This window comes from Eschrichtius robustus, chromosome 11 (genome assembly GCF_028021215.1).
Source record: "Eschrichtius robustus isolate mEscRob2 chromosome 11, mEscRob2.pri, whole genome shotgun sequence".
Classification (NCBI taxonomy): Eukaryota; Metazoa; Chordata; class Mammalia; order Artiodactyla; family Eschrichtiidae; genus Eschrichtius; species Eschrichtius robustus.
The window spans coordinates 5,685,081-5,711,482 of NC_090834.1; the positions used below are offsets into that span (position 1 = coordinate 5,685,081).

Below are 26,402 nucleotides of genomic sequence, written 5' to 3' on the forward strand. Positions count from 1 at the left end.
ATAAATCAAGTTTTATAGGTGTTACCTCCTATATGCATGTCACATCTGACCACTTAACATTTTCTGCAGAACCATCTTCCTAGCCAAAGCCGCCATCATCCCTCACCACAACTGATGCAAGAGCTTTTTAACAAGTCTTCTTGCATCCATTTGGAGTTACCTCCTAAACCATTCTTTACCGGCAGCTAAGGCGATCTTTTTTTTTTTTTTTTTTTTAACCCATTTTTAAAAATTGTGGTAAAGTGAACATAACCTAAAATTTACCAACTTAACTATTTTTAAGTTACAGTTTAGTGGGATTAAATATACCCATAATGTTGCACAACCATTGCCACCATCCACCTCCAGAACTCTTTTCATCCTGTAAAATTGAAACTCTGTCCCCGGGACACAAGCCCCCATTCCCTCCTCCCTCCAGGCCCTGGAAGCTACCATTCTACTTGCTGTCTCTATGAATTTGAGAATTCTAAGTCCCTTATATAATTTGTCTTTTCATGACTGGCTTATTTCATTTACCATAATGTGAAGGCTCATCCATGTTGCAGTATATGTCAGAATTCCCTTCCTTTGTAAGGCTGAATGATATTGTACTGTGTGTGTGTATACTACCTTTTGCTTATCCACTCATCTGTTGATGGACACCTGGTTGCCTCCACATTTTAGCTACTGTGAATAATGCTGCTATTAACATGAGTGTACAAATATCTCTTCAAGACCCTGCTATCAGCTCTTCTGGGTATATAGAGAACTAAAACTCAACACAAAAAGACAAATCACTCTACTAGAAATGCTTGAATAGACGTTTCTCCAAAGAAGATACACAAATCACCAATAAGCCCATGGAAAGATGCTCAACATCACTAATCATTAGGATAATGCAGATCAGAACTACAGTGTGGTACACTTCACATCTATTAGGATGGCTACTATAAAAAATGGAGAAAATAAGTGTTGGCAAGGAGGTGGAACCTTTGTGCACTGTGGTGGGGCTGTAAAATCATGCAGCCACTGTGAGAAAACAGGATGGCATTTCCTTGAAAATTTAAAAATAGAATTACCGGGGGCTTCCCTGGTGGTGCAGTGGTTAAGAATCTGCCTGCCAATGCAGGGGACACGGGTTCGATCCCTGGTCCGGGAAGATCCCACATGCCATGGAGCAACTAAGCCCGTGCGCCACAACTGCTGAGCCTGTGCTCTAGAGCCGTGAGCCACAACTACTGAGCCCACGTGCCTAGAGCCCGAGCTCCGCATCAAGAGAAGCCACCGCAACCAAGAGCAGCCCCTGCTCGCCGCAACTAGAGAACGCCAGCGCGTAGCAACGAAGACCCCACACAGCCGAAAATAAATAAATAAATAAAATAAAAATAGACTTACCGTAAGATGATATTCTTCAAACAAAATGTAGTCATGTCATTCCTCTGCATGAAACTATCAGTGCCTGTTTTGCTCAGGATACAATTATAAATTCCTTAACACACTCCTTACTTGCGTTTTCAGCCTCCTCTCAAGACGCTGTCCCCTTGATCACTCTGCTCCAGTTGCATTGATCTTTTTGATACTGAAACAGGCCCAGGTTGCCCTCTTCCCCCATCTCAGGACCTTCATTTGTGCTATTCTCTTATCTCGGATCACAGCCCTCTAATTCAGTGCTCATCAGGATTACCTGGATTCTGTGTTACAAACGGATTTCCGGGCTCCGCCCCCTCAGAGGTTCTGATTCAGGAGGTCTGGGTGGGGCTGAGTTCTCCCAGGTGATGCTGATATGGCTGGTCTGGGGACCACACTTTGAGAACCACTGGTCTGGAGTAGTTTTTAAAAAACTCCTGTGTATCCTTCAGGTCTCAGGTCAAACATCTCACTTCTAAAGGAGGCCTTCTCTGATTCCTCCAGACCTGCAGGACTCCCTGTTATGTGTTAACACTTCATCTTCTACTCCTCCTATGAAGCCCTTACTGACGTTGTATTTGAACGTTTAATTGTGTAAATAGTTTTTTTAATGACTGATTTCCCTGCCAGAATCTGATATCCAGCTCCTTCAGGGTAGGGATCATTACTGTCTTGTTCACTGTTCTTTCCCTAATCCCTTGCATGTGACAAATGCTAAATAATTATTTATTGAACGAATGTTGTTATTTCCTTTTCATAGGTAACGGCAAGTGCGTAGAAACATTAATATTCTCAGTGAGTGTGAAGGATGGGTAGGGGCTATGGGGGAATTAGTAGAGCTATACAGAAAGAATAAATGTATTTTGTCAGAGAGGCAGGGCATACGAGGCAAGAGTCAGGTTTTTTGTTTTTAGTTTTTTTTTATGGGCCCTACCACACTGTGGAAAGCCCCCCAAATTTTACCTGCCCTGGTGAGCATGCTACTACAGTTATTTCTCAGCTTGTCTTCTTCTTCAGACCATTCATGCTCTATTATATTTTATGGGTGGTTAATTACCTACTTAGTTTTATCTTTAAAACTGAGCTATAACTGACATGTAACCTTACGTTAGTTTCAGGTATACAACATCATGATGTGATATTTGTGTCTGTTGCACAACGATCGCCACCACCAGTCTAGCTAGCATCCATCACCTATTTCGTTTTTGTTAGTAGTCATGTGCTATTTTTTCCTTACAGATATGGAATGTGCAGATGTTCCGCTCTTAACTCCAAGCAGCAAAGAAATGATGTCTCAAGCCTTGAAAGCTACCTTCAGTGGTTTCTCTAAGGAGCAGCAACGCCTGGGAATTCCAAAAGGTAGGTTTTGTAGTTGGAAGGAGAGAGGATGGGATCAGACTTTGAGACATGGTTAGTTTTCTCACCTGTTGGGTGAGATAGACGTTATTACTCACCACGCTTCAGTCAGCAGCCACAGATCGTTGCAGACATCTGTTGGAACAAGCGTAGACACATGCCAATGCTCCTTCATCTCCCAGGCCTGCCCCTGCCATCTTGGTTTTAGGGCAGTGGTGCCCAAACTTGTTTGCACATTAGACAGGGGATCGTCAAAAAATTCCACAGTCCAGGTCAGGTCCCAGACCAATTAAGTCACAATTGCTGGTCGCATCAGTAATTCTGAAGCTTCTCGAGTGACTCCATAGTACAGACAAGTTTGGAAGGCATGGTCTTGGAGTCATTCTGGGCCACCATTGGATGAACTCGATGAGCTGCATTTCTGGGAATTTACTCATTTTCTCTTCCATGTCCTTTGGTGAAATGTGTTTACCTTTGGGTGTTCTCATCCAAAAGGGTTTATTCGGGAATGTAAGGGGAAGTGGCTTGAGTTGTCAGAAAGGAAACATGATGGGGGAAGACTTAAGCCTTGACCAAGCAGCATTTCCTGAACAATCGAGAGCAGAAAGAACGCTTTTCTATTGAGTAAGAGAAACAAAAGCTGTCTTTAGACCAGGCCAGTGCTACTGCTGCCTGAGAGGCTTCCACCCTGCCAGACGCAAGCCTTTGGTAGATTCTGTGCATGTATCTGTCCACCTTTCCATGTATTCTACTTTCCCACAAACCTCAGCTGACAGCAATGCCCAATCACAAGGCAGAATACAGTGAATTCTGACCCCTGGGTTCTCCAGCATCTCATAAGGTCATGGTCTAGATTGAAGGGGGTAACTTTGAGAGCAGGCATGCTGTGGGCCTCACAGCCTGCCATCATCTGAGCTCTTTAAGTGTCATTAGCTGGTGTAGTCATGTTAAACCAGGGGTCATGTGTGAAGATTATATATTGTCTGTCCTACACTTCTGCTCAATGCAGGGCCTGTGATGTGTATATATTTTGAAGGGTATCTGGTATAATACAGGTACCTAATAATGTCGTTATTACTAAGTATCATTTGAATGGCTTACTATTACTAATTGCTGTGATTATTACAGTCAGCCCTCCGAGGGTTCCGCATTGGCAGATTCAACCAACCACAGGTCAGATTCGGTTGGCTGAATCTGCCGATGCAGGAACCCACGGATACAGAGGGCTGACTGTAGCCCGCCCTTTTATGTAAGGGAGATGAGCATCCACAGACTTTGGTATCCGAGGGGGTTCTGGAACCAGTCCTCCTTGGATACCCAGGGACAACTGAGCTAACCGTGATTAACTAAGATAAAAATAATTCAGCATAATGGTCTCAAGTACATTATAAGAGTTAAGAGCAGGGAGAGGTGAGTGCAACGTCCAGAGCACACTTGACTTTGTTATTATCGCTGTTAAAGAAGTCATTTGTTCCCTTGTCCCAGGCTTTAAAAAAGTCTGATGGAAATAAGGCAGTGAAAGAGGAGATTCCTGGAATCTTGGTCTGAAGATTCCAAGGGTGGAGAATACTCTGCTACTTTTTAGCTGATGACAGTGATCTTCCAGCTGGCGAGATAGAGAAGATGGGGCTGTTGGATGCGGGATGGGGGGTGGGGGGAGGGTTATGGAAGGTGCCCCATCGGGCATTCCTAATTCTGTGAATCCGAGAACATCCTCAGCGAAGGTCAGATGCTTTCGTGTTGTCTCTGAGGCTCGGGGAAGAGTTAAGAGCCCGATCTGCTGGAACGTCATTTGATCTCTCCCCGCAGACCCCCGGCAGTGGACAGAGACCCATGTTCGGGACTGGGTGATGTGGGCTGTCAATGAGTTCAGCCTAAAGGGTGTGGACTTCCAGAAGTTCTGCATGAACGGGGCAGCCCTCTGCGCGCTGGGGAAAGACTGCTTTCTCGAGCTGGCCCCAGACTTCGTTGGGGACATCTTGTGGGAGCATCTGGAGATCCTGCAGAAAGGTAAATGCATGGGGGCAGGGTGAGGTGGGAGCCGTATGGGGTGGCTTCGAGAGTAGGTCCGGGAGCGTGCCCAGTGGTGCAACATCGATGCCATCACCTGGGCATCCAATCACAGCACGCGTGGTCTACGGCGTAGACGGTGCCTGGTAAATAGCAAGTGTTCCATAAATGTAAGTTTCTTTTTCTTCGGTGTACTGGAGGTTCCAATTTTAATCTTTAGCTAGACTGTACTCCTGAAGCTTCTTGGTATGCAAAGTTCTGGTCCCAATCCTTATCTTAGACTCAGGTACTGTTTGAACAAGCAGTGCCCACAGCCAGCAACAAGAGAGTTTTTCTTTCTTTCTCTCTCTCTCTGTTTTTTTTTTTTTTTTTGGTAATCTTAAGACACACTCTCTTGATCCATGGCCACATCCAAGGTTCGTTTCTCAGAGCTTCTTAATAAGCAGGCTTCTCTACCCACTAACTGGATTGGAATTGCAGTCGCGAGGTACACCTTTTCCATCTGGAGCAGAAACCGGGGTTATGTCAGGACGCCGTGTTGCAACCTTGTAATGACATGGCCTCTCCTACCAGCCTCTTCCAACCTTTTTGGACCAAGTGACTCATGTACCACAGTCCTGGCTGAGTACAGAAACAGCAGCAGGCGGCAAACTTGGGTGTTTTTGCGCTTATTTTTCTGAATTTCTTCTTAAAATAAATTGCAGTTACCAGCAGTCAGCAGTGCCCTCCAGCTGACTGTAAGCCTAGAAGCCTGTTGCCCTCTCTGACCCAGGCCCACCCTTTCCCTGTGGTCACCAGCTCCAAGCCCTGGTGCAGACGCAGTGACGGGGGGAGGGGGGCAGGCAGCAGAACTCAGGCTTAGCACTTTTATTCCATATAATACCTTCCTTTGTTTAAGGATATTTTCCACTCTGCAATGCCCAGGAGAGACCCAAATTAGACTCCTCTGGGCACAGAAGTGTTATCTTTTTCTTTTTTCTCCTTCTCTTCAGCTTCTGCTGAAACAGAAATAAATAAGCAGAGTCGAGAACTAGGTGCGTCTGGCCTTCCCCGAAGCAACGCCGTGATCTCGGTGTAACTGCCACAAACCACTCGCACGTGTTGACGTGAGCACCTGTGTATAGAGGGAAAAGATACAGCAGGCTCAGAACAGATCTGATGCAAGCATTGGCTTATCAACACAGCAGTGGGGTATACCAGACCGTGTCGCCCCAATATATGCTGCTAATACACCGTTTCCCTCCAGTCTTCACCCTGGGGCAGCCAGCTGTCCTGGAGTGTCTAAACCTGCCTCTGATCAGTTATAACTCATCTGTACAGCACCTCCTTGTTTCCAAAGTGCTTGAAACTACGTTTTTCTCATTGGATTCTCAAAACAACCCTGGGACATGGGAAGGGCATGTTCTCTCGGTGTCCTTGTCTGTAAAATGAGGACAGGTTAGGTGGTTTCCTCAACATCACTTGTTTCCTTAAACCTAGGTCTTTTCAGTCGAACTTCCTGTCCTGTGTTCTTTGTGTAATGATGCAGACTCGTGGGGTAGCTTCTGGCCTACCTTCCTGCAAAGGAATAATACAAGCAAATTTAGGAGAATTAGGAAATAATGGAGTGGGTTTGAGAACATCTCACCCATTTTCAAGGGAGAGAGGCAGGAGAATCGTCCTCCTTCAGGTCCTTGAAGAGCTGAACGTGACGTCTGTACTGAGGCTACAGCTTTTGTTCTGTGATTAAACTAAGGCAACCCAGCGCCGAAACAACATAGCTTTTCTGGGTGGGGTGGCAGGCCAAAGGTACAGGGGATGTTTCAATCTGATAAGCTGCTAAAGCAGAGTTTAATCATTTTATCTCAGCTGGGAACTGTTTTTTCTGTGCAGGCATAAACTTGTTTTCCCAGCAGTCTCTGCTCCCAACAAGCTATCAAATACCTGAGGAGCAACCCAAACCAACCCTCTGTCTTTATGTCTGATTCTTACAGTGAAACGTAATCAGACTGTTCCATACAATGGTCCGGGGCCGCCACCAGATTCCAGGGTCATTAGAAGATCCACAAGCTCACCTTAGTTCCACGGAGAGAGGCTTCCTCTGCTTGCTTACCTTCATCCGTGTTCCATTCTCATTCCTGTGGAGCTTGGCATCTGGACAGGAGTTTGGTTCTGTGCCTCTTCTCTCTCTTTGTATGAGCCCTGTCATATTTCACTAAGTAGCATCACCTTACTAACATCTTATCTGGGCCTGAACTTGACATTTGAGGGCAACAGAAAAAACACAAAACAAAAACCAGACATCTGTTGGAAGAAATGGAGGCTCTAAAATCTACCTGCCTAGGGATGGTCCTATATTTCTGAAAAGCTTTGGACCTGATCAGTTTGAGTGTTGGCGACTGATTTTGGTAACCTCGCAAGATGTCTTCAAGCCTCGGCTGCTGGCGGCACACGCATGCATCAGAAAGAGGGTGAATGCCTTCCCACCCCTTAGAGATTACTCACAGAATGCGCTTTCTGAGATATTAAATCCCATTCCGCAGCTACCGGAATCATAAACTTAGCCATACTTTAGTGAGCTCGTCTCTAGACAAGGCCCCAGTCAGGGGAGACTCAGACACCAGCTCAGTTAGTGGACATGCAGATTTCTGCCAAGAGGGGCTGAGATCACTGTGGTCCTTTTGTCCAAGGTCCTCTTCGGCTGAGCGTTGCTTGCAGGCTGACCTCTTTGTTTCGTTCCTCCCCTGTCTGTTGCAGAGGATGTGAAGCCATACCAAGTTAATGGAGTCAACCCTCCGTACCCCGAGTCCCGCTATACCTCGGATTACTTCATTAGTAAGTTCGCCTCCTGCCCTTCTCCCCACTTCCTGCTCGTTGTCACGGGAACGTAGGAAGGGATCCCCTGTCCTAGGCCATCTCAGGCCCCTGCCTGGTAATTCTACAGAAAATAATATCTTCTTAAATGTAGACTCTTGGTGGTTTTGTTCTTCCCACAAAGCACAAGGCTTCAACCTATCTGCACGTTTTATTCACCTGCACGCTCCTACACTGGGGTCTTTCCCATGTCTTCAGCATGAAGGTCACACAGAGAGACAGTGACTTGCCTCCAAACCGTTATGTGCCCCGTGGTGGCCATCAGAGGTTCGGGCTAGGGATTTTGCCCTGGACCGTGTTCTTTCCTTTTTACTGGTAGATGTGACAGCATTTCCTGTGAAATCCTTCCTCCAGAGCATGCCCTGCAGCCTCAGGAACATAAAGCCTTCTCCTTCTAGTACCTTATCCCTCACCAGGCTGCAGGGGTGGCCGGAGGGAGAGAATCAGCTGTAGGGCTGTGCTTATCTGATGGCTTTGCTTTCAGAGGGTGTCTTAAGCAGGTTTATTTTCACTTTATCTCTTTACTATTATGATTTTTATCCTAACAACAACAACGAGCTTATTGTGTGCTAGAAATGTTGGTAGGCTTTTTCCATGTATGCTGTCATTGGATTTTCATCACAAAACCCTGAGGAAGGTGGCCACCATCCCTATTTTCGAGATGAGACAATTAAGTCAGAACAGGGAAGTGTCTCGTCAAGGGCCACGGCTCTTGAGTAGTGGAGCAAGGTTGAAAACCCAGGCCCTTTTCACTTAAAATATTTTTCTTGCATTCCCAAAGGTAGTCAGCTTGTTTGACATTGCGGGGCCCTTGTAAGTGGGGAGGAACGGCCTGTTGCCGGTACTCATCTCTCCTCTCTCCAATTGCACATGCTCTGTGTTTCCAGGCTACGGTATCGAGCATGCCCAGTGTGTCCCTCCCTCGGAGTTCTCCGAGCCCAGCTTCATTACAGAGTCCTACCAGACCCTCCATCCCATCAGCTCGGAGGAGCTCCTCTCCCTCAAGTATGAGAACGACTATCCCTCGGTCATCCTCCGGGACCCTCTGCAGACGGACACCTTGCAGACTGACTACTTTGCCATCAAACAAGAAGTGGTGACCCCAGACAACATGTGCATGGGGAGGACCAGTCGTGGTAGGTCGGATTTCTGCTCTAGAAAATTCTAAGAATGACCTGACTTTGTGAGCTCTCCAGGTCCCACTTTTCCCCCCTTGCTCTTAGCCCCGGGCATTCCTGAGTTTCAGCCTTTCCATCTTAGAATGTCTAGATATTAAGAACTTTGTATCGTGGAATTTTAGCTAAGTCCTTCATGATGACAAAGGCTCTGGGTCCATGGTGGAACTGAAATCTGGCAGGAAGAACAATCGCCTTTCTTATTTGGGTAAAACATTTCACCACCTGATAACTTTAGGTGCTTGTGGCTGTTTTTTAAGGTATGCGTTATTTTCTTGGAGAGGATTTTGCTTAAGGAGGACACAATCACATAAAAATGATTCAGAGACCCTCCCGGGGAGCCCTTATCTCTGCGTCATCCTGGTGTTCCGAACATTCCCGGTCATCCCGAACATCCTGGCTTGGTATCTGAATGACCTCTGCTTCTCAGCCTGGGCTTCCTAGCCTCCTGTGACTTCTTTGGTTTGGGAAGATAGAAGATGGTTAACCAACAGCTTATTTGGAACCAGTCTTCAGCAGTGTGGTGGAAGTGTGTATTTAGCTAGAGGACCAGGGAAAGAGGCGGCCAGAGGCTTCCAGGAGAAGGTACTTTCGTTGCCGTGACTGTTAGGACAATGATAAAATACTCACTGACAGTGAAATAAATGGTTCAAAATAGAGCTGGCTGACTCTATAAAGCAAAAAAGGTTAAATACGCCCAGTTTTTAAGATCAGGACATAAACACTCAGAGGCGCGGCTCACCTAGTGAAGTTTTCCAGATTGTTTTGTTTCTGACAAAAGTGCAGTCCATCGTAAAGAGGGACTTGTTCATCCAGGAAGGACTAGCTGATTTCTGACAAGTTGAAAAAGATGACTATTCTGATGGATAAGTGGGAGGGAATTAGAGACAGGAAGAGGACAGGAGAAAGCCCTTCCAAGTGGTGCTTGCGAGGCCTTTGGCCCCAGAAGTCGGGCCTGGCCGCCTCGTGGTGACTTCTGCTCCGTGATGACCCCGCTTCCTATGCTAAGGCCTCGTGGGCCGGACACACTGTCCTCTCCTTCGAGTGTCCAGGCTCCTACTTCCTCCCAGCAGGCCTCGCGATGACCAGCAGGCCTGCAGAGGGAAAGTCCCCAGCAAAATCGGAACCTGTAATCTGCCTTCTTGCAGCCCCGGGGTGTTTTTGTGTTTCAGACAGAAGGGGATGGGTGGGACCAGCTTCGCCTTCCCCTTTCTTCTTTATTTTTGGATGCAGGTCTATTTAAATACTTACACACATGTGTACCTTTTTTCTCAGGCGGGTCACAGCAACAGAGCGCCTTTCTTTCTCACGGGGCTTCCTGTGCATGTGTGATGAGGCCGAGTGTGCGTGGGGACTCAGCCGTCGTGTCACTTTGGGCAGATCTGCTGCCAGGTCGTTTTCCAGTTGGCGTCTGGCTTTGCATTTGTGTGATTCCCCCTTCTCCCTCTCCTTCTCCTGGTTTTTGGTTTTGGTCCCCACCCGCCCCGCGACCCCAGATGAATCCCGATGGACCAGACGGTGACCTGTACAAAAGGACAGGAGGGCTTTCTCTCTGGCCTCCTTCTCCCTCACTCGCACCAAGCTTCACGCCACACAGACTTGAGGGGGAGACCGGTCTGTTCACGGTTGCTTCTTGCGAGTTAGAAGCGCCGCAGACAGGATGTATTCCAGGGGCTGATTGGCTGTGACACGGTAGGATCGGTCTAGACTGAAAGCATCACTGCGAGCTGCTTATTATCAACGATCATCGTAGTGTTCGTGTACTGCATTAGGGTATACAGAGTGCTTCTGTGTCCCACTTCTGTGGACTCGGAGAGCTGTCTTCTTTTTGCTGGTCTGTTCAGTGGGCTGCCGTCGTCCTCCCCAACCTACTGTTCTGAGTGCTCCGAGGTCTGTGTGGTGGAGTAGCTTTGGAAGGACCTCGCTGAGCCATTTCTCAGGAAAGCCAGCTGATGGATGGCGTGGAGGACACGAGCTTCCCTGCGTGAGCACAGTAGCCTAACCGAGTGTCTAATCCAGTTGGAGTCAACCCATTTTGGGAGAAAATACCCGTAAATGATGGTTCCCAGCTCCAGGATTGTGAAAGAGAGCTAAAATGAAAGCAGCCTACTGCTATAAACTGCAACTCTCAACAGACTTGCATTTGGCTCATGTTTGAGAGGCTGCCAGAGAGTGGTTCTGGCCTCGTTTAGTGCCCTTGCTTATTGGGACTCCTTGGAAGCTCAGCTGTCTTGCATGTGAAAATTCCAGTCTCTGTGCCCTCCAAATATAAAAATGAGTGAGAGAATCACCTCAGGGACATTTGAGTATAAATACAGCCTCAACATCGGTGACTTCGTGGGAGTATTCTTCATGAAAATATAAACTTTCTTTCTTAGGTTTTTGGTGTGTGTAAGATGGATAGCTGCTATGAGCAAACACCTTTTTATGAGAGACCACAAAATTTCCTGTTCTGTTGAAAAGAAGCTGTTGCATTCTTGGTTGGGGGCTGTTTTCTTGAGTCTTTTAATGTGAATTTCTGGAAGGGACAATCCCTTCTTTTTTTATTTTTTAAATATTTGTATTAGAGTAGAGTTGATTTACAATGTTGTGTTAGTTTCAGGTGTACAGCAAAGTGAATCAGTTATACGTATACCTGTATCCACTCTTTTTCAGATTCTTTTCCCATGTAGGTCATTACAGAGTACTGAGTAGATAATAATAATAAAAAGTTGCAAATATGACAGTGGACTGGGTAGGCGGGGCCGATAACTCCGTGAAGCTCTTCCATTTTACCTTCTGGGGCTCTTCCGTTTACCTTCTGGGGATTACCCTTCTTTGAATGAGTGATTGGAAGAAGGCATGAGATGAAGCAGATAAATAACTATGTTTCTGTTCCAGGCAGTATTGGAGGGGTTAAGAGGTTCAGGAAATCTGCAAGGGGAGATTATGTAAAAATTACATATTTAACTGAGTATCTTTTATCTGGGGTTAAAAAAAAATTTTTTTTTGGAAGCAGTGCATCTTCTTTCTTAATTACTGTATATTTAATTTTGGTTTGGGCACCAAGATTAAATATTTGAATTTCATCGGTTTAACGAATTCCCTCTGTTATGAAGGGGAGAATACACCAGAAACACATTAGTATTACGTTGTGTATGCCAGCCTTATGCTGGGATTGAAATTTCATGGTAGACCAGCCAGCCCTGACTCACAGGTATTTCTGCGTACACATTTGTCACATCCTTTGGCTTCTTGAATTTGCTGAAGTGGCCATTTAATCTCCCATGATTTAATTTAGGTTGCCTGGAAAGTATCTGGAAATAAAACATAAAAAAATATTCCTGTGAGCCTTTTCAGTAGTTAGATGCATTTATTTTTGTCCCCCCCCATTTTTTTAGGCTTCTTTTTAATGGCATTTTTGCCAATGGAAATTTCTCTAGCAGCTATTATGCAATCATAGCAGCTGTTTATAACCTGGTTTGGGAAATTAATGAACTTGCATGATCTTGTGGTCAGTTAAGAATGCCTTAAGCAACTCATAGAGTAAAGGATTTCTGACATCGCTATGGACCTTAACTCTTTAATCAACTTCTTTGTTTTTTATTGCCTACATTTCCCTAATAAAGTACAAATTTCAAGTACAAAGTTGCACCTGGAGAGGATAAAGAATATGGATTTCTATTTAGAAGAGTGATAGTGTTTTCTTTTTTTAACCTCCTGGAAAAAGCATCTCATAACTTCTTTCTCTGTTTGAGAAGGCATAGAGGCACTACTGCATGTATTTCATTTTAAAAGAGTGTTTGGAAAAAAGGCTAAAAAATAATATTTTAGTTCCAAGGTCAAGGAAGGTCAATCTGCTCTTAGTCTAATGGAATTTTTTTTTCTTATGACCAGAATATTTTGCCAGATGGGGCCTTTTGAAATCGTCTCCCTGGCTTGAGTTAGGATAGGGAATGAATTGAGCCTGACACTGCTCAGATTTCTTCATCTACTCATTGGGTCTAATTCATCAGCCAGAAATCCCATCATAGCAGACAGGATTCTCAGCCTGTAGATTTCTGGCTCTAGAATTCTTGCGGTCCCCAACACTGCTGTCTCCCTCTGGCAGATGTAAGCTGCGCCCGACTCTGAATCTCTGTCCTAGGGGCTCTGGAGCAAGACGAGACCATGCAGGGGGCTCGGAGGCTGGGCCCAGGCAGCCCCTCCTCCCCAGAGCAAACCCACACGCCTCCATCCCCCCCCCCCCCCCCCCCGGCCACTCCCTCCATCCCTCCTGCGCATCCTCACCGAGAGGGTTTCACAGTGTCTCTTCCCATCCCTCCTCCCTGCCCTCCTCCCGCCTCCTCCTCCTCCTCCCCCCCCTCCAGGCAAGCTCGGGGGCCAGGACTCCTTTGAGAGCATAGAGAGCTACGATAGCTGCGACCGCCTCACCCAGTCCTGGAGCAGCCAGTCATCCTTCAACAGCCTGCAGCGCGTCCCGTCCTACGACAGCTTCGACTCGGAGGACTATCCAGCCGCCCTGCCCAACCACAAGCCCAAGGGCACCTTCAAGGACTATGTGCGCGACCGTGCTGACCTCAACAAGGACAAGCCTGTCATCCCTGCTGCGGCCCTGGCTGGCTACACAGGTAGGCACCTGCCCTGCCTCCTGGTCGCTGAGGGTGGGCTCCCTGGAAGCTTCTGTGCACATTCCCGGCCCCTGAAGTCAGCCTCTTTCTTTCTGGGGGGGGGGGGGGGGGGTGGGTGGGTGGGGAGAAGTAGACTCCGAGAGGTTGGGTTAGCCTCTCAAGCCACTCTGGGAATAGCCATTGGGTTTTGGAAGCAAGCAGTGTCATTCTATCCCAAGGGATCCTTTCCAAGGTTGGTAGGGAAAACTGATATTTTGGATATTTACCCGTAACTGGGAGAAGGGAACTCTTGTTGATTTGGTGTTTCTGGAAGCTCTGCCTTGTGGTCTAGCATCAAGGGACTTCTCGCCTGCTCTTGCGAGGTCTCTCTAAACCCAAAAGCAGCAGTGGCATCTCTCAGAGCCATCACTGAATGGCCTACACCCTGCACTCATCTGCGGTAGAATCCTCATTATTAGGCTGGTCTCTCCAACGGGAAAAGTGCCCTCAGTCACCCTACACTCTGGCCGGATCCTGCCCTATGTAGGAAACCTTTCTTGTCACTTAGCTTTATTGTTGATTTTTTTCCAGGAGTGAAAGTTGTAGTAGTGGTGAACGAAGAAAGATCATAGAGAAAGGAAGATGTATGTTGAGAGTCTGGGCTTTGATTGAGAATCTGGTAATTGAGCGAAATGATTCATTGTCCAAGCAAGGTGTGGCCCGTAGGCTGTCTGACTTTGGAAGGGTTTGAAGAGTATATCTGAGAACTATCCAAGGAGCAGGCGTATGTTAATGATCAGACCCTTTCTGTAAGATTGTAGTGTTTTGTAAAAATTAGGAATTGTGTCGCGAGCAGAGCTTATCTTAAGCTTGGATGACACAGCTGTGATCTTGCCCTCTCTTCTCTTACGGTTTATCCACCCTGGACGGGTCACTGGTGGGGACCCTTTGTGTGGATGAAGACAGACAGCAAAATCTGTGTTTCTAGTGACGTGTCTGTCTGATCTGAAGAGTGTGCTGGGTCCCTGTTCTTGTGTGAGGGAAATCTCAGGTCTTTACTAGGAAAGCCAGCTGACCTTTGAGAACAACTCACATGCTTAGAAAAGTTCCTCCTCCTTCAAGGATCAGGGGTGTGTCTTTTACGTTGCATTCTTCCAGCTCCTCATGCAGTTCAGTGCACGGATAGGTGCTCAGGAGTTATGTCTGGATTTTGAGGTAGCAACAAGGTCTATATATAGAGTTATGGGCCAGAAAGGAGCTTAAAGGTTCCCTACTTTTTTCTTTCTGCAGTATTCCCCAAGTCCTTGCTGGAACATCATGCGTAGGTGGGAACTTGCTGCTTTGCCAGGGAGTTCCTTCCCATCTTGGGTAGCAGACAATGAACGTTTGCCCTTTTCCATTAATGACGCCTGGAATAAGGAAAGTATATAAAGTCTCTTTCAATATGCACAGGAGTGCTGGCTCCTGTAATAACTCTTAGGTATTGTAAGAACTGGACTCCACTTGGACACACTGATGGAGGAGGAGAGAAGTGCTGCTTAATTAGGAGGAGGAGAGGCCAGGGTAGCTCTGAAATGACTCTGGGCTGTGGAGGTGGCAGACATCTCTAAGTGGCTGTGTTTGCTTCTGTTTTATGGTGCAGGGAACCCTAGGCTCTGTCATTTGCCCAAGTGTAAAGGCCACCTCTTCTCCTCCTTCTGCCCGAGCTTCCAGGACCAAATCCTCAACTTAGTTTCTCCTTATTAAAGATCTTGCCTTATTCCCTCTGGCATAATCTCCACCATAACCACCATTACCAGGCACGATTATAATTCTTCTCCCATGACAATTTTCATCATTCTCTCTTAGCTTGGTGTACAGTTCTGAAAATTTTGCTAGCTAAGGCGGTTTTGTGGATAATGATATTAAATAAACTGACTTTAAGTTCTAAAGTTTGGGTTATGGCCAAAGAGAGTCTTATGATTTAGGTCAGCCTTCATCGGAAAAGATTCTGTTAAGGATTCATGGCTACACTACAGAAAGTCTAGAAGTTTCTAGAAATGGTGAAAGCCTCATCTCCACCTCAGATAGAAACTCCTCTGAAAGGGGTATATATATTAGTTATTGGATTTCCTAGATGGGAGAAGCTTGCAGAGCTAATAGTCTACAAGAGTGATTTAAAGGGTTTTGACTAAGATGATCTCAGTACCTTGGCAAGAATTATCTGAGAGTTGGGAATCTCTCCACGTGTCCCAGTTTCAAGAAGAGAAGGAAAAGGATGAATCGGAAATTTTAAGAACTAGGAATGAGTGTGAAGTACAAATTAGGGACATGAACTGCCCTCAAGAGGGCCAACACCAAAATGCCGCCTGTGAGGCTTCTCTGGCAATCCTAACCCAGAGCCAAACAGATGAGAACATCAAAAGCTCTTTTCAGGACAAATACAGGAATGTCCTGGAGCTCTGAGTTATGTTTGATGTCATCCCTTATTTGGATAGATTATTTTTAATGGGTGCCCCTCCCTCCCTCCCTCCCTCCCTTCCTCCCTTCCTTCCTTCCTTCCTTCCTTCCTTCCTTCTTCCCTCCCTTCCTCCCTCCCTCCCTCCCTCCCTTCCTTCCTTCCTTCTTCCTTCCCTTCCTTGCTTCCTTCCTTCCCTCCTCCCTCTCTCTCTTTCTCTGTCTCTCTATCTCTGTCTCTGTCTCTGTCTCTATCTCTATCTCTTTCTTTCTAGGGGATAAAACATTCAGTGAATGGAAGAAAAGAGTGGATGTTTATCAGTTAAGATCTCAAAAATTCAAGTAGTCATTTGAACTAAAAAACATTTTTCTAAGTATCTTACCATTCAGTAGTTTCTTCTTTATAACTGGGGATTTAACTTTTCAAACCATCTCAAATGGAGGTGCAAACAATAGCCCAGAAAACAGAAGTCCTCTGTGCTCCTCCCAGCCCTAACACACTGTGTGATTTTAGGCAAATTTACCCTGTACCCTCTTCTACTTTTAGTGAAATGGAAGTGTCCCTCCCTCTCTTGGTGGTAGGAGATCTGTGAAAATGTAATTGAACTAACTCAATTAACGAGACAAATGAGTGCTAGACATGGTGCTAGACGCAGGGGAGAGAGCTCACTCGTAACAAATCAATTATTTCAGCAAATCTGAGCACATGTTGAGTGCAGACAAGTGTTCGTAGCCTTGGAAGGTTCACTATCTTGACGAATTCAAGACATTGTCTTTGTCCTTAGACTTGAACTGGATTTTCTTATTGCTGTGGTTTGATGAAGGTCAGGAATTTGTTAGGCATGTCGGGAGTGGTCCAAATTGGGGTGGCTTTTCTTCCTGTGTTCAGTGCCTGGTGGACTTCTCCTGTCTGCAGTGCAAACTATATCTTGCCCCTCATTGTGACCCCTTATCACTTCACATACGTCCTAGGGAACGGGGAAGGGGGATGGAACATGCTTACTCAGCCCCCTCCACCACGCAGGGAGCCTGTAGTGACTGGAGTTTTTATAAATGGATCTCTGAGTCTATGCAGACATGCTAAGATGAGCTGCAGTTTGGAAAAGTACTTTGGAAAGTGGAAATCATTGTATAAGTGTTGGGAAAACTTTTCATTGCTCATAAATGTCACACCTATTTTCTATCTCAAGTTCTGAGCTCTTTTTTTTTTTTTTTTTTAATCTGTTTCCTTAAAATTCGACCAACTCCGGCGTATGTGTGGCCACACAGTAGGAGCACGTGTACCTTTTACATCACTATTACTTGGCTTGAACTAAAGGATGTATGTATAGATTCCCTGTGCTGGGGTGTGAATCCATTTTCCTGCCAGCGCACTAGGAGCCTAGGTCTCTGTTCATCTCACTCTCAAAGGAATACATTTTACTTCTTCCGATGCTGTCTTAGTTACTGCACTGAAAGTGTGGAAATCAGTTAGAAACTGAATTTTCACATTCTGTTGCACAGTTGCATTCTTCCTCCCAAGATAAGAAAATTGCATCAACCTTCATTGGGCTCCCATGGCAACTTGTTAAATTAGGTCAAGATGTGTGGGCAGATAACATGGCTTGAAAGCCTGCCTGTTAGCTGAGTTAAGAATACATCAAATGCAGTGCTGGCTTCCGCCAAGAATGCACCTTCTTACCTTACTGGGACCGCTTATGGTTATCAAACTGATGCGATCAGAGAGCTCCATTTTCTTTTGTTCGAAGATACATTATGAACCCCATCTGATTACAAAACAAACTGAGAGAAGTGGCCTGGTGTCTTCTGTGTATTTGATGGACCTAAACAAAATGCTTTGTAGATCCTTGACAAACATGGACATCTCTGATTTTTTTTTTTTTTTCCATTTCAGCAGGTGTAGAATAATATGCTGGATTGTCAAAGAGTATTTCCCCTTCCTCTCTGTCCCTCCAGGCCCCTTTTATCAATGATGAAACTGAGGCACCAAAAAGGACTTATTCCAGGCCTTCTGCAGGAAGGTAGCACTTGAATTGAACCTTAAGTGCCAGATGTCTCACCTGAGTACGAAATCTTTCTCCCTCTTAAAGAATGAGAACACTCATTGGTTATCTCAGTTGCTCCCATAGAGTAGATTAAGAGTCTTGTCTCTTGCTTGTCACTAATTCACACTGTGTGTGTTGGGGGGAGGGGGAGGGGGGTGTTGGGGGCAGGAGGGGGTGGAGCTATTGGTCTGTAAATCAGCTTTATAGGACTTCACTCCAGATTGCCAGACTTTTGTTGCTACAAATAAGGAATCCTTTCCTATCACTTCTGCAGTTGGTATGGGGCAGGCCTGCTGGGAACTGTCGTGTTGTCATTGTCTAGGAGAAGCCCCAGCTTTGTGTTGTAATTGTTGATGAAGTGGTGAGGGTCTCTTCTTTATCCTGGAGCCTGAGAAAAGCTAAGCCCAAAGCTAGTCAGTAACTATAACGAAATTATGTTTTACCATGCTGGGCAGATTTGTGAATAGTTGATCCCTCAGTCTCCTAAAGGCTCAATATGGGACTATCAGGAATTCAACTTGCAAATATTTTTGCGTGAGACATCACACGAAGCCGTACCAGCCTTGTAGAAAGAGAAGCCCTAGGTATTCCCCTGTTGCTTTTGGCCTGAGATAAACCTTCTTCTTGCTATTTTGTAGATAAATTAGAGCCCGTCCGCCGTCACACAATAACAGAGTCCCTGGGCCGTGCCCAGAACCTGGGGCATCTGACTGGTCACTGAGTTTTAGGGTTCAGGAACCTAAAGCTACTGCTAAAACATGTATTTGAAAATAAACAACTTTCCTGCAAAAGGAAGTGCTTCAAAGCCCTTCAGTTCAGATTGAAACCTGAGATTGGATGGCATTTCCTGAAATCACAGTTTTCTGACGGAAAGCTGGATTGCAAAATCACCCCAGTGTCCTCAGGTACAAACAACCACCAAGGAAGCTTCTGGTGTGAGCCTAAGTCACTGATGAGGAAGGGGGGGTGGTGCGTCACCAGAGCAGAGGAGTCGTGCAGTGTGAATTTGTGCAGAAGATTCTAATTCTGTTCTACAGGTGGGTATGTTATTAGGAACAGCTTGGAGTTTTATAATTGGGGGAGGGTGGTTATTCCCTGAGCCAGGCTCTGGAATATAGTCTTTCCACACGTCCCTGCTGTTGCGATAAGGGTGTGAATTGACTAAAGTCAAGAAGAACCAGCTTGCTGACATGAGTGTAGCACTCTGGTGCCTGTTGTGTGCAGTACTGCCTGTTACAGGGGCCCTGAGGTTCTCGGCCCAGGCGAGGCTGGGCCTGGCCTCAGGCTTGCAGGAAACATCACAGTCTTGGTGTAGACCATCCTTGGGCAGCACCTGGGTGGCTGGGAAGAAGGGAGCTTGGCAGTGAGAAAGGCAGAGACAGAGTATCTTCCCTCTCCTGCTCACAGGCCCCTGTGGGTAGCAGGCTGTAGGAAGCCAGACAGACCCCCTGAGCCTAAACGGAGGCTTGCTGCCGGAAGCCGGGGGGACTCGCATTCTCTGTGCTGTGTTTGGCGCTGGGCCCTAAGGGGGTGTGTGGCGTGCATTTGGGATCTCACTGGAGTAACCGGTTAACATGCTGCTCAGTTATGAGGCTGCTGGGAAAATACTTTGGAGCCCGGGGAAGGAGATCTCCCTGGCAGCTCTGGGCTGGAGGTGGGGGGCAGAAGCCCCTTGGTGTTGCCGGCATGGGCATTCCACTGCTTCCGCCTCCTGGCTGGTTCGCTTTGGGACCGTTCTTCTTAATCATCTGCCACCCGTGGAAAAGATCACACGGTGGGAGGATTTGGCCTCACTATTCACTTTTTTCTTCTAACTGGCTTCGAAAATATGGACAGGGAGTTTCCCCCTTTCCGTCAGTTGCCCTTGAAGACCGCAGCTGGCTGAGCCACCCCGGGGTCTGGACGCAGCTACAGTAGCTCCGGCGAGCTGCCTTTGGGGCAGAGAGGCCCCTTCATCCTTTACAAAACAGATCTCAGGCCCTGGTGTTCCAACTCCCTGAGGCCTGTGGGTGCCTGGATTAGGAGGCAGGAACCTTCCACGATGACCCATCTTTTCTGGGGACCCAGCCCCCCCAGCTTTAAAGGAGTCTCTGAGTCTCCCATTTTTTGGGTCACTGTTTCTTTAACAAAGTCTAACTCCAAGTGGTGGAACTGGGTGGTGACGGTTCTGGAATGCCACTCTGTCTCCACTTTGAAGCTCCACCTTTTTGTCTTTGAAGTCAAACGTTTCCACTGAACAAAATTCAGCCAGTGTGTTGCCGAGGCATCCACACAGGTCCTGTCGGCCTTGAATAGCTGGCCTGGGAACTCCCGCAGCCTCTGCTGGGAAGGGCTCTGTCAGGTGGCCCCGATTTCGCCCCTTGGCATCTCCTGGCTCCCTGGATGCCTTTGCCGCTCTGGACACTGATGGACCAGTGGTTCCTCGGCGTGGAGACTCCATTCAAGAGGTGCTACAGTTGACCCTTGAACACCACGGGGGCGAGGGGCGCCGACTCCCACGCAGTCAGAAATCCGAGTATAATCCCCAAACCTAACTACTAGCCTACTGTTGACCTGCTAACATAAACAGTCGATTTACGCATGTTTTGTCTGTTCTATGTACATCTACGTATATTTTATGCATTCATGGCATACCTAACTTTTTTCTTAGTCTTTCCATATTTCTAGGCTATGCGGTTTGTCTGAGTTTTTTTCAAATTGTTGCAAATCTACAAAAAAATTTTCCAATGTATTTATAAAGAAAAAATCCACGTATAAATGGACCCATGAAGTTCAAACCCCTGTTGTTCAAGGGCCTCTGTATATCCCTCCCTCTTCTCCCTAAAGTGGCTTTCATGTGATGCTTACAGATGGGATGGTTATCAGCACCCTGTCTGTCACTTTTATGCCTTCAGACTTAAATCCAGGTTAAGCACATGAGAGGAGACCATCCAGGCTGTTTGACCACTGGGTATGTTGCAGAGGTTTCATCGTGGTGGGGTTAAGAGCATGGACAGCCTGAGTGTGTCCTGGCTTTGCCACTGACCAGCTGCGTGACTGTGGGCAAGCTGACATCTCTGTGCCTCAGTTTTCTCATCTGCAAAATGGTCATAATAGGAGTTCCTATCTCCTAGGATTATTGTGGGAATTACATGAATAGCTTATGGAAAGCACCCAGCACAGTGCTAGGTCCACAGGAAGCACCCTCTAGGTGCTAGTTGTTACCACTGTTTCGTATTATTCTCCAGACCTTCTGTCCTTCAATACAGTTCTACATTCTTCGAGGTCAGGTGATGATGGATTTGACTGACAGAATTCCAGTAATTCCGGGCAGTATCTTGGGGGCACAGCCAATATTTAATATCAGATTAGGTCACTTCAGCTATTCAGCTCAACCCACATGTGTCATGAGCTCCTACTATGTGCTAGATAGACTCTTTCATATGCACTCTTTTTTTTTTAAACTGTCTCCAATGACCACATGAGGAAAAATCTGTTATCCTCATTGTACAAAGGAGGGAATTGAGGTTCAGAGGGGGAAGAAGTCTAGCCCAAAGTCACACAGCAAACAACAAAGGAGAGGCCTCTCACAGGTTTTCACAATGTCAGACAATTTGTAGGAAAATATCCAACATTAGTAGCATGTTAGTTTGGGTCTGCAGATGCCAAGGCATGATTAGACTCGGGGGAGAACATCTGAAGGACACAGTGGGAAGAGGCAGAGAAGGCAGGGGAGCCTTCAGGCTGTGCCGCAGGTAGGAAGGAGATTTGTAGGAAAAGCCTCCAACTGCAGCTCAATTCCAAGAGAGGTGTGGCCAGGCTGATGGGAATCCTCGGTCGGAGTTGCCCAGTGGGGGAGCTCTCTGTCTTGCAGGAATGGCCTCATGTGCCCTCTGTGCCATCCCTGGCTGGAGCAGCCCCAGGAAGCCTGACCTTGGTGGGGACAGGGTAGATGGGGTCACATATGCTCCCTGTGGCCAGAGGGCCCAGCAGCATGTGGTCATGGCCCCAGCATCCCTGACTGATCAGCGTGGTGTCTGGCTGGTCGTACAGCAGGACTCTAGACCACGGTCCCGACGCTCTTGGTGGCCCATGACAGGCTTCTGGATTCAGTGCCTATTGTTGACTTTAACTTACCGAACTGCATTGTTTGCTGTGTGACTCACCTCTCCCTGAGAGATAATGAGAGTGAAAGTTGTCCTAAGGTGGGTGAATGTGAAAGTCTGAACTCGGTGAGGAGGCTGGGACTTGTTCGGCGGGAGAGGTGCTCTTAGGGCCGGCTCCGTGGAGGTGTTTGACCTTCAGAGCTGAGATGGGTGCAGTTTCTCGTGAAGGCCCCTCAAGGCTGGGTTCTCGCTCCTTCGTTCTTTAAAGGCGTGGGTAGTGCCTTTTCAGCTCATCCCATTGTGGTGGAACAGAAGTGTTTCTGCTGCTGCCTCTACGCTGCTTTTAATACCCTCTTCTGTTATTCCACCCAATCTGGCTACCATGCTTTACATTTGAGGGGTGTTCAGAAATTATTTGCTAGATAAAGACTTGAAAAGTTATATGCTCAAATGATGGCTTAGGATCTAGTCACCTCCCCAAGAATTTGAATACGTTAACTAGTCATTTCTCGAGGGGGAAACTTGGTATGAGGGGGAAACTTTACTCCCTAGGATAAACTAAAGCTCAGGTTGCATTTGAGAACCTACTAGAAAAGGTCCAGGCTTCAGAACTCTCAAGTCCTATTTTCTAGTTCTAATCAGTGAGACATCCTTCTTTCTTCTTGTCACCTACATACTTAGGAAGGCATTTTCTTTTGACATTTACATTAGTGACAGAAAGCTTTTTGTTTGTTTGTTTGGTTTCTAAACAAAATTTTCGCTCCGTACCCTCAAATCCAAACCTTACCCATTTCTGGTGACTTCTTAAAACAATCAGTTACCTCGAAGACATCAGGAGGAAAAGCTGTAAAGAAACCCACTTCCTGGCTTGAGCTTTGCTGCCTCACCGTGCAAGTGTGTGTCTGAGTGGCGGATTGAACGTGGTCAGGCAGAGTTCTTGGGTTTGGAGGAAAGGTGCCTGCATTTGAGTACAGGCTGCCCCTTTAAGAGAGGAACCGTCTCCTTTCCCTGCGGCCACTCCCACACATGTGTACTTGCACACATGCAGGTGTGAGGAGCCCAGGCAAAAACAAGGGCCTTTCCTCCAGACACTTAAGTGTCTTGTTCTCAGGCCCCAGGCAGACTCAAGTGAGCCTCACTTTCGTCTTTCCCAGGCGGGGCGGCCCGGCCGACCCATTGCCAGCCAACCAGACTCGCTGCCCAGACTGTCCTGGACACTGATAGCTGGACAAGACTTTCTGCTCTTCCTTCCGTTAATACTGATGGGATCTGTGTCTAGGGCCAAGCCACAGACATTTGTGGGGAATGCTGGACTCATTCTAGCTCAGCCCTACATAATTATGAGGTGGAGTGTGCTTTGGTGATGAGTATAAATGATTAGGAGGGGAAAACGTGCACTGCGGGAAAGAGGATCTAAGTCTGTCTGTGGCCAAGATTTCCCCAAACCATAAATGTCGGTGAATGTTGCTTTCACTTGCAAAGCAGTTTGCATCTGTTCTGTCTTTTTGTGCCTGCCTACTTTGAATTAGAGCGAGAACTTCAGAGTTATCCCTCACTTTCAAAAACCTGAACTGGTTATTCTCATCTACAGTGTTTAAAACATTTTACACTTACACTTACTTTAACCATTTTGTCTTAGCTTCTAACTTTCTCCTTTTTCAAAGTTGCCATATAAAAGGCCAGTTGAATTCTTGGAAGAAGAATTGAATTTGATCTAGTGCTTTTGCTATTTTTTTTCAACTCCATCTTTTTTTTTCTCTTGTTTTCCTTTTGAAAAGTCTGCTTTTAAAAATATTTTTTTCTGTTGTTTAGTTCTTCCATTGTTGTGTTTTATTACTTTATTTTATTTTTTTGGCTGTGCCGCACAGCGTGTGGGATCCTAGTTCCCTAACCAGGGATCGAACCCGTGCCCCCTGCAGTGGAAGCACAGATTCTTAACCACTGGACCGCCAGGGGATTCCCTCCATTGTCGTGTTTTATATTGTTCCCAAACTCCTCTGCGCTGTGGTCAGCTCTTTATATATATGCATATATTTATATTTATGTTTATTTTTAATCGTAGGGACTTAATCTACATCTCTATAAAGTAGAGAGGAGCAGGGATAACTATTTTCAGTTTAGGGATAGATAAACTAAAGCCCAGAGAGGTGAACCAGCTTCATGAGATCGCTCAGTGAATCAGGGAAGAATTGAGATCAAAGCTCTAGACACTTGGCTCCCTGTTTTGGGCATTTCCCACCATCATGTATACATTTTCATTTTATAGGATACTACCTGCTGCTATCTCTCTGTCAGTATGTCCAAGGCCTGACATCTTTGTTTGTTTGTTTAAATTTTTTGAAATGCTTCCTCCTTTCTTTTGGTCTAACGTGTCAGAGACATGGACTTGACATTAAAAGCTGGTTTTAATTGTTTTCTAACTTGTTTCCATTGTAGGATCCTGGCTATACCAGCAATGCATAAACACAAGGGCAGGAACATGTTGTCCCTCATGACGTTCATGAGGTGTGTTTTTCAAGTGCCTGTTAGAATGTTGTTTGTGGTTATGAGTTGAATTATTGGAACTCATATCCCTGATTGCTGCCCTTGTGTTACTAGCCATTGATAGAGGAACATGTGTATAGAACATATTGATCTACAGTGATTCGTTGAACCAAGGCACCTTGGCCAGTTACAGAATGTATCGTACATATACAGATTGTGTTGGGGATGAGGTGAAATTGGGTTGAGTTGAGGGCAAAGGAGGGACATAACTCAGAAGAAATGGAAAAAGGCACCTACAGGCACAAAGCCAAGCCAAAGTATCAAGCAGTCTCTACTCTTCCTTCTTTTGAAAATCCCAGTGCTCTGGATGCCAGACCATCCAGCAGTACATCCCTTGGCTCATTCATCCTCAGGCAGAAGACGGTGCAGCGTCATGTTGAGTTTGGCCCAGAGGGCAAGAGCCTGACAGGATGCTTTCTGTTCAGTTTGTCACTGAACGTCATTTCATAAGGACTGAATGGAAACAGGGACTTGGAGATCTTTTGTGAATGATAATTTAGAAGGGGGGTGAGAAGAAGGGGGTGATGCTTAGACTCTGGGGTGACCCACCACCCCCAGAGGTGGGCACTCCTGCAGTAGTTTGAAAGACAGATACACTTGTGAACAGATGGGTCATTTCTGGATTTGAGTGTTCTGTTTTTGCCATCATCGTTTGGCTGTGGGTAGAGACACCTGGGTGAAAGGGAGGGGCCAGTCGGTCCCGTTCCTCTGTTTTAGGACCACCTGTCAGATGTGTGCCATTGGGGCAGAGTGAACCCTGTTGCAAGGGTGACCAACCATGAGAGTTTCATAGGTTAAAATAAATGTGGTGTCCTGCCCACACTGAGGTATTTGACTTTGAGAGTCGAGCTACAGAGATTAGATTCTCAAAGTAGCAAATGAATTCCCCAAAGGACAGGAGGTGTGGTCGTTTTTATTTTGGGGCCCATGTTGATGAAACGTAGCCTGGGAGTCACCCATATTGTTTGGCCCCAAATAGAGTTTAATAGAGAGAAGCAGTTTGGGTCACTGTTTTAAGCCCTGACACCTTTCTGCAGAGGAGGGTTGTTTTGAATCATGCAGTTCAGTAAATGTTTACCGAGCACCTGTCCGAGACGAGGTCCCAGGCCTGGCATTGAACGCAGAAGGGTCAATCAGACGCAGCCCAGGCTTGCGGGGAGCCAACAGCTGGAGTCACTTAACAACAAATAGCTTTTTGATAGCTGGTGTTTGTTGGTGAGGCACCGTCCCAGGCTTTGGGTTACAGCAGTGACAACACACAGTCCCCGCCCTTGGAGCATGTGTTCTAGTGGTGAGAGAGGTGCAGGGAGAACAAAGCTGTCAGAGCTGGTCTTGGTGCAAGCAAAGCATGATGGGAGGCTGCCCGAGAGAGCTGCTGCCCTGGGCTCCACGTTTGTGTGTTAGCCTCACGCTGGGCACAGGTGACAGAGTGAGAACTTGCAGCTGAACTGGAAAGGAAACACTGAAGTCCCACCCTGACCCCGGTGCACGAGCAGCGAGCTCATTGCCATGGCAGGCAACCCCCAAGCCTAGAAACGGAGAAGATACCTATACGTGGCCACATGGAGAGAATTACGGTCCTGAGCATCTGGAGCGTCTAACATCCCATCCTAGCCTGTTGCTTTCCTTTTACCTGAGTTGCTCACGTCTTAGCCTCGGAGCAAGGGAGTTAAAAAAGCAGGGGCTTTTAAATAACCAGCCCTGTCTCATTGAGATAGATGGGGATCTCCCAGTCCCTAGACAAAGAGAAGGGACATAAACAACCAAATGAGTAAGACTTTACTTGACAAGCTTTGCCTTAACAAAAAAAGGGGGGACGGTAGCCTTGGATTTGAATTGCTTTGAGGGTCCCCTCTGGAGGGAGGCATCCTCGTGTGACTTGCTCTGCTGGCCTGGGGTCCCTCCAGGTACCCACCTGATATT

General features: G+C 46.6%; 1 protein-coding gene across 2 annotated transcripts in view; it reads left to right on the forward strand.

The window, feature by feature from the left end:
- ETS1 (ETS proto-oncogene 1, transcription factor) overlaps nucleotides 1-26,402 on the forward strand; it is a 67,206-nt gene that overhangs the window by 31,184 nt on the left and 9,620 nt on the right. Inside the window, exons 2-6 of one of the 2 annotated variants that reach the window (XM_068556669.1) lie at nucleotides 2,626-2,745; nucleotides 4,552-4,752; nucleotides 7,489-7,566; nucleotides 8,493-8,741; nucleotides 13,130-13,390. In XM_068556669.1, coding sequence (XP_068412770.1) covers nucleotides 2,626-2,745; nucleotides 4,552-4,752; nucleotides 7,489-7,566; nucleotides 8,493-8,741; nucleotides 13,130-13,390 — 909 coding nt within the window. The remainder of the gene's footprint in view (nucleotides 1-2,625; nucleotides 2,746-4,551; nucleotides 4,753-7,488; nucleotides 7,567-8,492; nucleotides 8,742-13,129; nucleotides 13,391-26,402) is intronic. The other variant, XM_068556670.1, reaches the window with a different exon arrangement.